General features: G+C 33.3%; 1 protein-coding gene across 5 annotated transcripts in view; it reads right to left on the bottom strand.

Annotated features, from left to right (window-relative positions):
• Positions 1-15,758, bottom strand: part of LOC123541764 (uncharacterized) — a 62,976-nt gene that overhangs the window by 42,307 nt on the left and 4,911 nt on the right. For 4 of the 5 annotated variants that reach the window (XR_008368528.1, XM_053530812.1, XM_053530813.1 and 1 more), the window contains exons 2-4: positions 6,737-6,823; positions 3,460-3,488; positions 3,132-3,207 (exon numbers count right to left, since the gene is read on the bottom strand). Coding sequence is in view for 3 of the 5 variants with exons in the window: in XM_053530812.1 (XP_053386787.1) it covers positions 3,132-3,207; positions 3,460-3,488; positions 6,737-6,768 (137 nt within the window). In the remaining 2 variants the exon portion in view is untranslated. Of the gene's footprint in view, positions 1-3,131; positions 3,208-3,459; positions 3,489-6,736; positions 6,824-15,758 lie in introns of those variants that run through there. The other variant, XM_045327357.2, reaches the window with a different exon arrangement.

The raw sequence follows: 15,758 nt of genomic DNA, 5'->3' as shown, positions 1-15,758 counted from the left end.
CATATCTACCCTTATATAATCCTGACAATAATATTGAGACAAATTTCATTATGGCCATCTTATTCCATGAAGGCCAGTACTATGAAATGAGTTATGGATTCACAACTTACACTTGAATGTTTTATCTGTAACATGTAAAGCATTTGCGATTTCCCAAGATAATGTGTAGTGTAGGGGTTTGTTGTCCTTTTATAAGACAGAACATATACAACAGAATCAATGGGACAAGACTTCCAGAACGGAGCTGTTAACACAGAAGGGACAGCAGATTGGTCACATTCCACCTACATTGGTAATGGTACAGCTTCATTCAAAGAAGGTTATAGTAAGAATATTCATTTGTCCATTTCCACAATTATTATTGTACCCCCTGAACAACGAAGGGGGAGAATATACTGTTTATCAGGTTGTCCGTCTGTCCGTCCGTCTGTCTGTAGACACAATCTTGTGCACACCATTTCTCCTCATCCCATTGACACAATTTAATAAAACTTCACACAAGTGATCAGACACAACAGTAGGTGTGCATGGTGCATGTTAGGTTCTTTCAGATTTTTTTGCAGAGTAATGGGACTTTGGTTTTTGTAACTATACTATATACATAGTCTGCATATGCAATCTTGTGCGCGCTAAATCTTCTGAACAGATACCGATGCACACAATTTAATGAAACTTCACACAAGTGATCGGTAGTAACCGTAGTTGTTCGTGGTGCATGTTAGGTTCTTTCAGAAAAAAAATCTACACATTTATCAGTTATGGGTCTTTGCCTTTTGTTCATATACTATATACATAGAGTCTGCATAATTATGCAATCTTGTGCGCATCGAATCTCCAGAACCATTTCACACAATTTAATGAAACATAACAGAAGTGATCAGTATCAACCCTAGCTGTGCATGCTGCATGTTAGGTTCTTTTAGAAAAATATTCGGCAGAGTTATGGGACTTTGATTTTTGTTTCTATACTATATACATAGAGTCTATATACATACAGTCCACATAATTTTGCAGTCTTGTGTGTGTCAAATTGCAATGTACAGTGTCAGTGCGTGCGGGGGGTACATTCAACACCTTCAGTGATAGCTCTAGTTTTGTAACTAAAATGAAACATCCTAAATCTAGCAAAGTCGATGACAGTTGAACAAGATATAGCAACATAAGAAACTAGGGCTATATACGGATAATTTATCCAATAGAATGTACTATGACCTGTTGCAGAAATACGTTGTCAGATTTGCGTTTCCCAAGTATATCTTTACCTTCAGGTCTTATGGCAGCCATCATGAATTTCTTTGGTCATGTTCATGGATTTGTTTACCCAAATGTAATAGATAAAATTGTTTTAGGAGCATATCTTACAAATATGTATCCTACAAAGAAATGTTTTACAGTTTTCTTCTCGATTTTTATAGAAAAAAAATTAATGGTGACAATCTTGAGTTTTGTTGGTCAAATTGAATTTATTTATCCAATGCCTGTTTTACAATTGTTTCAGGAGCGTATTTTACAAATTTATGTATTACCATGCAACGTCGCACAAATACCAAAGTATGCACAAGTGACACACAATTTCTTTATAAAATAACTTTATGTGGTCATCTTAGATTTCGTTGGTTATATTGAATTTATTTATCTAAGTAAGTGTAAAATTGTTTAAGGAGTGTACTTTACAAGCATATGTACTACCATGCAATGTTCTTGATTTTTACACAATTTGCCCATTTTAAGGATGTACGAGCGAATGTTTTCTAACGTTAAGAAATTTTTCATACCCTGTGAGCTTGAAGAACATTAGTTTCTAAGACAAACAAGAGCAGAAAAAACATAGGTCACCGAACTCGTTTTAATTTTATAGGGTATTTTCTTCACCCACTGTTTACGCATTTCTGAAATTTTGTAAAATTGAAAAAAATGTTGGTACTTTATAAAACATATAATATCCTATTTAATCTTATAGGGATTTCAGGTCTTACAGGTGATGTCAGTATTATATAAGTATAAATATCACTAACAAATCTCTTTAATTTTTACATGTTGACATAATTACCCCATCCACTTTATTTTCAATGGAAAAAACGTATGTAGATCTTCAAAAACAATTCTGACGTTAAGATTTTCAAAATATTTTGCAGCATTAATGACGCACAAAAATGCTTCAAAATGGAAAGAAAGAAGTTGGGGTCACCGTGCATCTAAGAGATTTATTAAGAAAATAACTGTTAAAAAGTGATGAATTTTGATATTTTTTGTTCTTTTTGTTTTATTTTATATTTTCTAGATAATATAAAGTCCTATCTTCAAAACTTTAATTTTCTTTATAGCTTAACATTATATGTATCAGTCAGAAAAATATCAAAACCAAACCTGATCTACTTTAATAGATATTTGAAATTAGCTACCCCTACCCTATTGTAAATCTTACGTCAATTTTCGGTAAATGCTAGCCAAAAAGTAAGGGTGAAATTTTTTTTTCGCTAAAAGCAAAATATTTGGTTAAATGGTACATTATTAGCCATATTTTAATTATTTAGCATTAATTTTTGGCAAAACTTTTGTCAGAAAGCAATATTCGATGAAACATTTTTCAAAATGGCGGATATCCTGAAAAAAAAACGCTCGTACATCCTTAAGAGAGATTTTATGGGAAAAGATTATGGCGATCATCTTGGAGGTAAGCCGCCATATTCGACTTTTTCTGTTTGCATATAAAGTTACTGTTATACTAACTTTCTTTTGTTTCTTGCCATAAATACAAAGCTAGTCCAAGAACATTTCTTTATAAAGTTGGTAATTATGGCGGCCATCTTGTATTTTGGTGGCCATTTTAAATATTATCAACCTGCTTCCCAGGCTGAAATGAAGCATAATACATCGATTTAAATTCATGTCAAGTTTCATACTTTTCGCGTGAAGTGAAAAAATGTTTCACATAATTTTTGCACAGAAAGGACATTGGATATGATAACCGTTGTTATTGCTCAAAAGAAACACCTCTTTTGACGCACTGACTTTCTTTGCTAACCAACATTGATAATAGCGAACGTTGATTGTGCATAATGTCTTGAAATAACATGTCGTCTGAAGAACAAAATATAAGGGTCAAAACATATCAGAAAGAAAAGTCTTACTTGGTTTGTCTATTAGCATTATCTTCCCTTTCTGTTATAACCTCTACTTCTATATGATGATGATTTTGTTGCGATTCTGTAATGAAGTCATTATCTAGAGCTTTAATTTATATCCGACTTTCTCCAGTTTCTTTTTTACATATAAATGTACGTTACAAAAACTTTATATGAGTTACGACGGTTGCATTTGTGATTGGAATGGTATGCTTGTAATTAAAAAAAAAATGTGTCACGGATTAACCAATACACATCTTTTCAGTAACTAATTTGTTAGGGAAAACCGTGAGTTAGGTTTTAATCTTAAATGTAAATTAAAAAAATAGCATACCTGCGTCTGCATATGCTTCGTCTGTCTGACTGAAAATGCAGGAGAAGATATTATTAAACTTGTGCTTGATATATAAGGTAGCACAGCAAAAGAGACCAAATTGTTTTATGGGAAATAGAATAAGTTGTATATTAATCACAATATAACAGTTAGATAAAATTTCTTGCTTCCTAATTAATGTTATCCATGAGATCAAATTTTGATATGAAGTAAAATATGTAAAAAGATCCATTGCAAGCATAGAATACAACCAAGCCGAATAATAGCAGACTCGGTTTGATTGAGAATGTGAAGGCCGTTTATCAGATTACAAAGAAGCTAAGAGGTAATCACAGTCTCAATCAAGATCATTTTGAAAAGATATTAAATCGACCGCATCCACCAATACTTGCTGACATTGATGAGACAGAAATAGACCTACAGATAGACATGGGCCCCAACATATTGAATAATGTGACAAGCGCCATACGGAGACTGAAGAATGGCAAAGCCCCTCGAGAGGATGGTGTATGTTTCGAGATGCTAAAAGGAGAGGAGCAGGACTCCCCCCCCCCCCCCACCCCGCCCGAATACTGCAGCGTATCCTTCAAACATATGGGATAATGAGGATATTCCAAGGGACTGGAAGAAGGGAGTCATTGTTAAGCTGCCTTAGAAAGGCGACCTTGGAGACTGCAACAACTGGCGAGGCATTATACTACTCTCTCGCTCACCACCAAGGTCTTCAGCCGCATCATATTACAGCGCATCACAGTTGCAGTAGATGATATTCTACGCCAGAAACAGGCCGGTTTTAGAAAGAGAAGATCTTGCATTGATTACATCTTTGTTTTACGACAAATTCTAGAACAGTCGCAAGGATGGAACTGCATACTCTATGCTGTTTTTGTTGACTTCGAGAAGGCTTTCGACAATCTACACCGTGAATCACTCTGGAACACCCAGAAAACTGGATTAATACCATTCAGTCCCTTTACGGCAATTTTAAGTGCAGAGGGATACATGACAACAAGCTCACAGAGCCCTTCAAAGTGAGTGAACACCGGTGTGAAGCTGGGATCTATATTGTCGCCTGTGCTCTTCTCACTAGCAATCGACTGGATCATGAGGAACGTCACACGGGAAAGAAGACAGGGTCTACAATGGACACTGACCTCAGTCCTAGAGGTCCTTGACTATGCAGATAACCTTGGACTTCTAGCTAATATACATCAAGACATCCAGCAGAAAACAGAGTGCCTCTGTGTTACAGCTAGCAAGATAGGGCTGAAGGTCAACACCAAAAAGACAGAGGTCTTAAGGATAAATTCCAACAACAACAATCAAGTCAAGATCAACGGAAGACCTCTAGAGGGTATTGAAGAGTTTAATTACCTGGTATAAAAGTCGTCACATCTGGTGACTTCGACAAAGAAGTCAACACCAAGATCAACAAAGCACACCAAACATTTGTAATGTTGAGACCAGTCTAGAGATCCACATGATTAAACATCCAAACCAAGATTAGGATTTTCAACAGTAACGTCCTCAGTGTCTTCCTGTATGAATCAGGGTGCTGGAAGACATCTTTTGCCACTAAACGTAAACTCCAAGTATTCCAGAGTAGCCCTTCGTTGGACACCCAAGGGTACAAGGAACAGAGGCCGACCAAAAGAGACCTGGAAGTTAACCGTTCAGAAAGACTTGAAGAATCGAGGTCTGACAATGGAGACGGCGCCTCGTGTTGCTGCAGACAGAACCAGATGGAGTTCCCTTGCAGTCGCCTCAAGCGCAAGGCTGCACTAAAGAGGTTGGAAACGGGCTTAAACCGAATACAAAAAAATATCTAACAATGCACCAAGCCATTAAATAGAGGCTGCAAATAAATCCTACAAGCAGGCAATGTGACCTTGGTTGAAAAACGCCTGGAAAAGACGCACAGTTTTAACTGTGCTGCGTTGTGTGTTCGGGTTAAACGTCTTTCTCAACAATTTTTCAGTCATATGAACGACGGTAACTATGCTTAAACTTCCGAATTTTGGTGGTCAAGGAATTTTGTTTAAAAATATTTTAGGAACATTTTCAGAGAATTAAAAACAAATTTATGCAGGGGAGAACGTACAGTAAAATGTTTAGTAACAAGTATTATTTTTTCATTACTTGTGTGGCATTGGAATTCGGAAAGAAATCGGAAAATGGCTTACAAAATTTAAATACGCTTAAAATGAAATTGATGTTGTTGTAAACTTATTTATGATACATAAAATCTGCGCGTGAAAAGCGGCGTAGGGGAAATTTAAAACGATACAGCGAAAATGAAGTCGAAGACCCCAATATTTTTTTCACTCATTTTACAGTAAAATAAATTTATACGATAACTTTAGTTTTAAAAAAATGTTTTACATACACTAATTGGTCATTCCGCTCGAAAACAGTAATTTCGTAAAAAGACTTTGCCTTGACTTACGTAGTAATGTGTTTGCATTCCTGCGGCGAATAGTCGGAGAACATATTTGAAAATTACATCATCGTATAGGTTTCAAGGGGCCTGTTATTAATAACAAATGAAAAAAGAACTTTTAGAATTCAATGGACGCCCCAAACTAAATTAATCACCGTAAACGGCAATGTCAAAACTATATAGGGCTAGGCTAAAACGTGACGCCATTTGCGTAAAAGTATGCATTTGACATTTTCAATATTTTTACTTCGGCTGAAGATCAGATTTTGCTATCATTTAAATTATGTTATCAAGGATGCAACTTGTTTTTGAAATTCCCACTCATTACGCCTTCTTTACCTTTACATGTTTTATTGACTGCAAGATAAATAGAATATCAGGTTACTGTCTTTCTGAACTTAAGTTTATCCATCTTGTATCCGGAAATTTTATCCCCCTCAAATGAGCTTCGATTGAAGAAATCTTTTTTTTTTTCAGACTTGCTGGATAAACTTAAGTTCCAACAGACAGTAATCTTATATTCTCTACATCTCTATGAACACACTCAATCTAACTACGTCTACTAGTTTTTGCTTGGTTGCATTCTATGTCTCTTTATATCGGTTTTACACAGATAAGCAAACATAGTGGGGTTCATCTGGAACACCTATTAACATCAGTCCTTATTCTAAGTATATTCTCATTTTCAGAAAGAAAAAAAAAATTATGTTTGGCTTAGTCTTGTTGTTAATTCATAAGAGAAAGTTATCGTCTGAGGTAAGACTTTTGAAAAGAAACCTCTGCTCCCAATATTCATAACCTTATTAACTTTATCTGCTTTAATATGTATGTACTTACATGATTGTTTCGTTCGCACTTGAAGAAGCCATAGTAACGCGTTACTACACATGTAAAACACTTGAATGTGTTTTAGAGAGCTATCACCTGTAAAATCAATAACACTTATTCTTACTAACATTGGTAAATGCAAATATAAAATTGTAAAGTTCCCGTTTCCTATGCTATAATATGTTGTTTATCTGTATTCTATTCTACATTCTTTACTTATTTTGTACTTCATGTGTCTAGAATTCTGAATTGCAAGAAAATTCAAATACTATGGAGTAAAGTCAGCAATATCTCGAAGTATTCATTTACTTGAACTTACATGCAAACAGCTTTAAACTTCAAAATGATGAATAGCAAGTTAAACACAAAGGGATAACTATGTTAAATGCAACCTATACAAGATACTTAGAAGTACTAATTCTTATGACCTGAGATGAATTTTCAGTGAGCAATGTATATATCCAAGTTGCTCTTAGCCTTAATCTACGATATCATTATGGCATTTTTTAAACAAACCTGTGTAGTTAATTTACTCTTGGTGTGCTATCGAGAGAATAGAAGTGTTATTAGTGAATGTCAAAACTACAATATAGTCTATACTGTTTCCACAATTTAAGGTAGTATGCAATATCTTGTTATGGAATTGTATGGCCGTTAAACTAATGGGGATTCCTCGACTTCCCCAAAGATCCAAACAACATGCACTCGGTAATGTCCAAATGCATACAGAGTGTGGTTGTAAAAAACAAGCCATACTGAGCAATATTGGTATTTATTTTTTTTTAATATTAGATATACTTTGTCCTTAAATAAGTAGTTCCCATTAACCAAAGGGATAAATAAAGCATGTATATTCTCAACACTTGGATCGAATCCTGCTTGAAATTTGCATTTAAATGATGCATTATTCCAGACGTTCGAAACTTGGTTTATATATTGACTTATCAAGTACTAGAGGTAATACTGAGAATACTTATGGGACTATAATTAGCCAAATTTAAAGGCATACCGGGTATTTTTCTTATAAATATGACTGACCCTAGCAGGTGTCATTTATTATTCAGAAATGGCACCTGAATCAGAAAAAAATCTCAATAAATAAATTAATTGTCAAAATAATTTGGATTTTGAGAACTGATGAAACTTTTTAAAGAAATTTTGCAATTCTCTGTACTGATACAATTTTGTAAATATGAGCTCTTCTAAATGACTGATCTGAGACCCGAATGTCCTTAAATAAATCTTTAAAACTCTGACATGAGGCGGGATTTTTAGCATTTTGTTATTCCTGAAAGTCTCAGTCGATAGTCATATATCTCGCGGAGAACATTTTTCATATCACCCTCTCAGGAATGCAGTATTTATTATATTATATCATAAAGGTCAACATTTACTGGGAAATAAACATAATGATTGAAATGATTTACTAAAGAATTTAAAAAAAAAACACACACATAATTAATTACTAACCAAACAATTAAGACAGAATTAAGGGGTCTTTACTTGTCAGAAATTTTGGCGACTTTTCTGTGTATTAATACTTATCTTCCAAGCAATATGATAGATTTAGTCGAAACGTTTACATATCGCCCACCCTTAAATTTTTGCATATACCTATTTCAACATTGAGTTCGAAAAACGGTGATAACTTTCTTATCTAGTAGATAGCATTTGCTTCTAACATTAAATAAGTTGAACGTGCAAAACAGTTCATGTAATAATAGGAAACTGATTGTTTTAGATATAAATGTTAATACATTCAAATCATGGAAGTGAGTACTAGGTATGATATTAATCTGATGATTTATCAAACCCTACTTATTTTGGTTCGTTTGTAGCGCAGAAAAAAGATATTATTTGTTTTACCTATTTCTTATGAATTTATAAATTGTGTATTGTAATGAATGTTTTCGTTTACTTAATATCATAGAAATTCCTCATTATCATCTTTTTTAGGCGAATGTTTATAACATATACCTTTTTTACATGTGAGCATTTTCTTGGAAACAAGAAAAGGTCACCTGGACGTAGGTCAGGAGAATAAGCTCGAATTTCTTTTTATTGTTCTAAGAAATAAAATCTGAAAAGTAGATCCCTCGGAAGCATCGAAAACAAGGCAAACAGTGAAAATTGCAGACTCGGTTTGATTGAGTCTGTTCATGAGCAGTAATGGAAAATGCAACACTGCCCACGCCCCCTAGCACCGGCTTAAGCAGTATTCAATCTTCAAAGACTACAATTTGACTTCTGGCGTCAGACGCTTTGTCATGAATAAGCTGTATGCTTTTCAAGATTTTACTTGGGTGTTTATTATGATAGATTTTTTGACAACTGTAACTACTTTATTTCTACAGCATTTGACTGTGAGGGTTTACTTTCTTTGTAAGGCATAGCAAACGGGTCAAAAAAATTAAAGAAAATTGCAAATAAAACATTCTGCGCAATTTTTGTCCTTTTTGCACTGGCCGACATTTCCTGACTTTTACTCACCCATTGTCTATTACTTATTCGTGACTGGGACTCAAAAGTTAAACAATACATCGAAGTTTCTTCCCCATTGAGCAAATCAGACATTTGCTTTTCTTAAGCAGGTTTTTGTCCCAATATAAACGTTTTGACTCTTTGTCTTGTGTCAACAACAAAAATGGAACTACTTTATCACAAACCTTCTTAATTTCAAACTGTCAGTCAGAATATGACTGACAGTCCCTTTCGAATTGCATTTCGTATTATCTGTTTGGAAAATATTATATTGACCATCTTTTACCATTACCAAAACGTTCATTGTAAAATCGTTATGCTTAAGAAATAATAAGTTCCCAATTGTGGTTTATCGTAGAATAACCCGTCACGAAGGCCGCAAAAACGAAAAACTCTGGTTATTCTACAATAAATCACACTTAGGAACTTATTTTTTCGATACTAACACGATATATTAGTATCAACAGTGTTAAAAAATCGTAACTACTTTTTACGACCATGCTACGCACATGGATCGGATGACGTCATTGCACGCGAGTGTTTTGTTTTTGCAGAATAACCCGAGATAGATTTTGCTCTACATGTATGTAGGTTATTTGCTGGTGATGTAAGAATACTACTTAACGACTACTCGGAAATCTTAACAAATAACGTCACTCTCGCATTTTAATTAATCACTGGAAACACTATCCGGAAGGTCAATTTAAAAGACAATATTCGCCTAGAAGTTTGCTGCTTCCTTATATTTGTAGTATGCTTCGTTATTGTTTTCATTATACAGCTTCCCGCACCTGTTTTTCAGTTAAGTAGCGAAATAAAGTTGTCACATAAACATTTTGTGTGGTCTGTACCGTCCCATGGGAGGTTTACCGATTAAAATTGCGATGGCGATCACAAATTATTAAAATCCGTTTGAAGTGCAAGTGTTTTTACGGAAAAATATTTGCTTTGATTACTGATTTATTAAAGCCAAGTTGCAACGGCATTTCATTACTTTTCATCATATAACGAATCATGACAATTTATTCGCAGCAATGAAACATGAATAGAGGCGGTCTTACAGAAGTATGGAAAAGACAAAATGTTTGAATTGTTAAACTCATTAATATCAAATAGTTATGAAGACTTTGATAGAGCAAATATTCTTTAACAACACTAACGAACCCACAATCAAACATGATATATTTAAATGTAGAAAGACTCTGGGTAAACAGTTCGGTTTACGACACAGTGACTGCTAAAAGCAAAAGCTTATAGGCTTAGTATAAAAATTGCAATTTATTCGTGAAGTACCCAATCATGTTCGACGGTAGAAATTCTGTTTTAGAGTAAAAGAAATTATGTTATAGTTAAAAAATGATTCAGAAATTTTAAGATTCAACATTGAGGTTTTAAACCATGTTACCTAAACACATCTAATATGAAATAAGGCACTGCCTCAGTCGGGAATCTATCCGACTTCAACTCATCCCATAACATTTGAAAACATTTGAGGGTCCCGATAATGTTGTTATAACTTCTGACCCAAACTATTTGTATATTTACATTGATGTATTTATATATGCTTGTTGATATGATTTAACTGATTAAACTAAACATTTGAAAAGAACTGTCTAATGACGGCACAGACCGGAGGACACGGTGTCCAAGTCAATAGTAAATATCTCATTCGGTATATCGCATGTTACCGTAGAGGAATCGATCTCGATTTTCGTCGCTTCGCACAGGATCTATTCCCTGTCATTTTAAAGGTAGATTTTTGAAATAAATACACTGCCCATATTTGTGCTGATGTGCAAGACGTTGCGGTTTGGACAAGTTATGTGGACGCTTATTAGGCACAAGGAAAAGACGTATTCTTCCAAAACATCCGAAGTCAGATGCTCTGTGCACGTGCCGGAAGTGCACATGTTTTAATTCGATAGTATATATCTCATTCGGTATTTCGCCTGTTACCGTAGAGTGATCGATTGTATCATTTGTGGTTATAGTAGCCCTATTGGTTTGAAAAAAATAAGATATAAAGAAGATGCCCATGTCTCCTGAGGTAAAGCGACTGAAGTATACATTCATTGACCTCGTATCTTACAAATTTTGATTTAGTTAGTCTGGTATTCTAACACGACTAGAGCAAAATCTATCTCGGGTTATTCTGCAATTAACCACTCGCATGCAATGACGTCATCCGATCCAGGTGCGTAACACGGTCGTAAAAAGTAGTTACCATTTTTTCTAACATTGTTTATACTAGTATGTCGTGTTAGAATCGAAATAATAAGTTCCCAAGTGTGATTTATCGTAGAATAACCTGCGTTTTCGTTCTTATGCGACACAATATATCACTCAGGCCTACGGCCTTCGTGATATATTCTTACGCATAAGAACTCACAACTCGGGTTATTCTATGATAAACCACGTTGGGATTTTATTATTTCTTAAATAACTTGACTCTTCCTTCCATTAATTTATACTTTCGGGCAGGCATCAATTGTCATATTTTATGTAGTTGTAATTATGTAGTATAATTTAAGCACTATCAACGAAACTATTGATGCAATATTATATATTTGCTCATAAATTTCAGCATGCTATTTTTGTTTCTACTCTTATCATTTTTGTCTCTGTTAATACACTTTCTTTTTCTTTAAGAAACAAAATTTAAGATTTAAAATAAATATTCAACCGGATCGTAACAACTTTCTAATCTGACATTTAGTTTAAGACAGGATATTCCTGATAGCAAACTGAAAACAAAGTAAGTAACATGACACTGAAACACTAGATATTCATATGTTTTAAAACCTGAACTGTAAAACACATCAGAGAGGTTGATTAAAAATTCTATATTAGTAACACTTAGTAACATTCGGTTTAAAAAAATGAAGTGATTTTAAATAGACCTTCCGATATTTTCATGATTACTGATAAAGATGATGTTGCAACTAATTAAATAGATGACATAGGGTGGCTCGATAATAACTAAAAGATACGTTATGCGAGAAAAATCAACTTCATGCTTGATAAAAAGAGCATGAACAAGAGGTTTGAAATTCAAAACAATTGATTTCAAATTAGCAAATACAAATAAAATGTATTATAGAATATGTCAAGGCACATATCTTGTATAGTAAGTATGTTATGGGTTTCATTCATTTCTAAGATATAGTAAGAAGTCATTTTATCTCTTTCTAACATAACATTCTGTTTTAAGAGGGGACTATTAAGTGTGTAAACAAATATATATTCACGCTCACATGCTGTTAACATACCTTTTAATTGTGCGCGTTCCACGACCAAGATAACGTATTATGACTATATAACGGATGTATGAAAAAGGAAATGACATCAAATGATCAAACGACCCTGATATTTCCGCACATTTCATAAAAATTTAATAACATTGATGGATAGTAGTATAATCATTTTAAAGGTTTGTACACGTGTTAGGCCAGAATAGCGTTAGTATATTATTATGTTATTTTATAACATCAGCAGATTCCCTCGTGATAAATTGGTACGCTTGCTTCAGTTCCGCGTTATTCTGAAGATGTTATAATATAAAAAACATGCGTTTTCCCTATAATCAAACTCATAAATATCTTGCTAATGGAATTTAAAATACTATAAAATGCACAATTAGCTATTTAGCAATAATGACATCCATTAACACAGTTTTGTACTTAAATCTTTAATAATTATTCACACAATTGCAGATATCACGCTAAGATGCTAAATACTTGATAAGCAGGCCTTATGTGTTAACCATTTCTTATAAAAGTCGAAGGTTAATGTGCAAGCAATAATCTTAGGTGATACAATAAGATATAGAGTGCATCATTATCATGCTAATGGAATGCAACAAACCAAAACATAAGCAGGAAACTGGTATCTGTTTTCAAACTTTGACATCGCTGGATATAAATGTACATACGTGTAGTTATGGCATTGTTTCTTAACGCCCATAGGATTCTGAAATTACTACAGCACATGCGCAAACTGCTGGGGTAGAGTTGTCATTGCCAGCATTTTATAAACCGTTTAACAAAATACTTAATATATAATAAGAGGATTTGCACATTTCATACTATTTTACGTTCTGACTTAATCAAACAGAGTCAGTTTTTTTACAATTATGCGTTTTATGCTTCAGAAGGATTACTTTATAGATTGTATTGAAGTATCAACAGTCCGTACTAGTTTTGGTGAAATAAACGTAGTAGATTTTTGGCAACCTGTTATGGTCATACAGATGACAAACAAGCCTTTTTTTAAATTGTTAGTCAAAAAACAAAAGGTTTAGAAGAATAGCCTTCTAGTTGGCACAATAACTTAATGTCAGCTATTACGGAACGTTTAGCTCATTCTATCGAAATAACATTTTGACTTTGTTTTGAATTTCGTTCACTTAAATTGAATACATCTAGGCTACGTTATTGCTGTCGAAAGAACGTCGTCAAAGGCAATTGCTAGGCCTCCTTTTCGGATATAAAGGCACACTATAGGTGATTATCATATTTCATTAAAGTACGAGATTTGTCAAGTGACAAGTTGTCGCGCTTGTGTCAATATTGTATGTACCTGAAGAAAAATAAGTAAGACAGTTTTAAAAGAGAAAATAAAACAACATGATAACATTAAAAACTAAAACACAATTTATTATATTTCATATAGAATTAAATTTCATTGAAAACCGCTCTCAAACGCTATTTATAAATGTTTTTATATTAAAGCTTAACTGAATTGTATCAACAATGACTTACACAAGTTCTGTCAACATCGTAATAACAAAAAAACAAGGAATAAAAAGAACAGTCGCTGTGGCTATGTCACAGAAGGGAATTGTATTCAGATTACCACGATTCAGTTTGAAAGAATGAAATAGGATGTCTTTACCTGACAGAAGAACATTTGTGAAATAAGCATTCGTATAATACTTTATACAGACTTACCAAATTACTTAGTAAAACAGTTCCCAGATTCTGTTAGTATTATAAAGAGACACCTACTGATTAAGAAACAGAATTGGTAATGATACTGTGGAAAATTCACCATATCCGCTCAACAAAATGTTAAACTACGAGTAGCGCCTTTTTTCATTTCTGGTAAAGATTTGCTCAAATTCATTATTTTATGCAAAATTACATATTAATGTAATATAATATTATGAAGAAGCTTTAAAAAAATCTTAATTCAGACCTGTTCTCCGAACCATTTACCTAATACTTAAACATGTAAGTTTAAATAAATTATAGAAAGCGTTAATGTCCATTGTATATCGTCGACACATTTACTTCTGACTTCAGTTTACTTTTCATATTCATGTTACTGAAATGTATGATGTATTAGTTTTATGCAATAAAATCCGATTAGTTATTAACAAATAAATAAAATGCATAGAAAACAAGAACATGCATCTCACAAATTATTTAAATTTAATATTTCTTTAATCTTCAACTTTAATCCAACTATAAACGAACAGACATTGATTAGTCTTTGGTCGACCGAATAAACTAATGGGTTCATTTGATTATTTTGCAAAAATTACTAATTTCGACTCTTTGATGTGCACTACTTAGTCTGAGATGAATTGCCAGGTAGAAATATTAGATATAGCACTAGAGATCAATCGATGATACAAATAATAATCCTACCTGGCATTAATCTATGCAACTGTATGATACCGGTAAAAAAGAACAATGAACAAACTGTATGGTTAAAACGCTAGTTATAAGTCATTTCATTTGAATGTCAATTTAATGGTTAATATTCAAGAGTTTTTTTCTTGTTTTTATATATGATGTGCGATACGGTACAATTACATTTTTTGATGTCATATAATAAATTTACATGTATTTGACAACTTTACAGCAGTTTGATTACTTCGTCCTGCAATAATCCAAATACAATTGAGGATTAAATATTTATCAATGACTTGATAGGTAGGGCTATCTGCAAGAGGGGCTACATTGAAATTAGATAAAAAAATGTTTAAATAGGATCAAATAAAGATTTTGGTATTGTTCTCTGTCTTAAATACCTGTGCCACATTATATAATATCACACTTCGTTTTATAACAGTTTTATAATTTACAATTTAGGTACTATCTGTTAATATTGTTTTGAAACAGCTTTTAATCGATTAAATAATTTAAATAATTCATCTTACTGTATAACTATACGTTCAGAAAAAAATAAGGGGAGCACCTTGCAACGTTTGATAATTCATCAGACATGTTAGTCGATTAGTTTATATATTGAGTCGAGCTAAATTTATTTGATTAAGATTTTCTGCATTTTAAGCTTGTATCTAACAAGAAATTAGTCGGAGGTTTTTATATCAATAATGAAACCACGCAGTTCTGTCCGTACGTCCATGACAAAAAGCTACTATACTGAGTAAACAAGTTTGATTACCTGTACAACTGAGATTGAATATTGGTTATAGGCTCCGCATAGAATTATGGTGTTTTCTAAGCAGTTTGTTAATAATTAGAGGTATTTTCATTTGAAACAAAATTGATACGAATTAAAATGAAGTGTTGCCTTGATG

This window comes from Mercenaria mercenaria, chromosome 19 (assembly GCF_021730395.1).
Source record: "Mercenaria mercenaria strain notata chromosome 19, MADL_Memer_1, whole genome shotgun sequence".
Taxonomy (NCBI): Eukaryota; Metazoa; Mollusca; class Bivalvia; order Venerida; family Veneridae; genus Mercenaria; species Mercenaria mercenaria.
The sequence above is the reverse complement of the archived record's forward strand: the minus strand, read 5'-3'. Positions and strand labels throughout refer to the sequence as shown.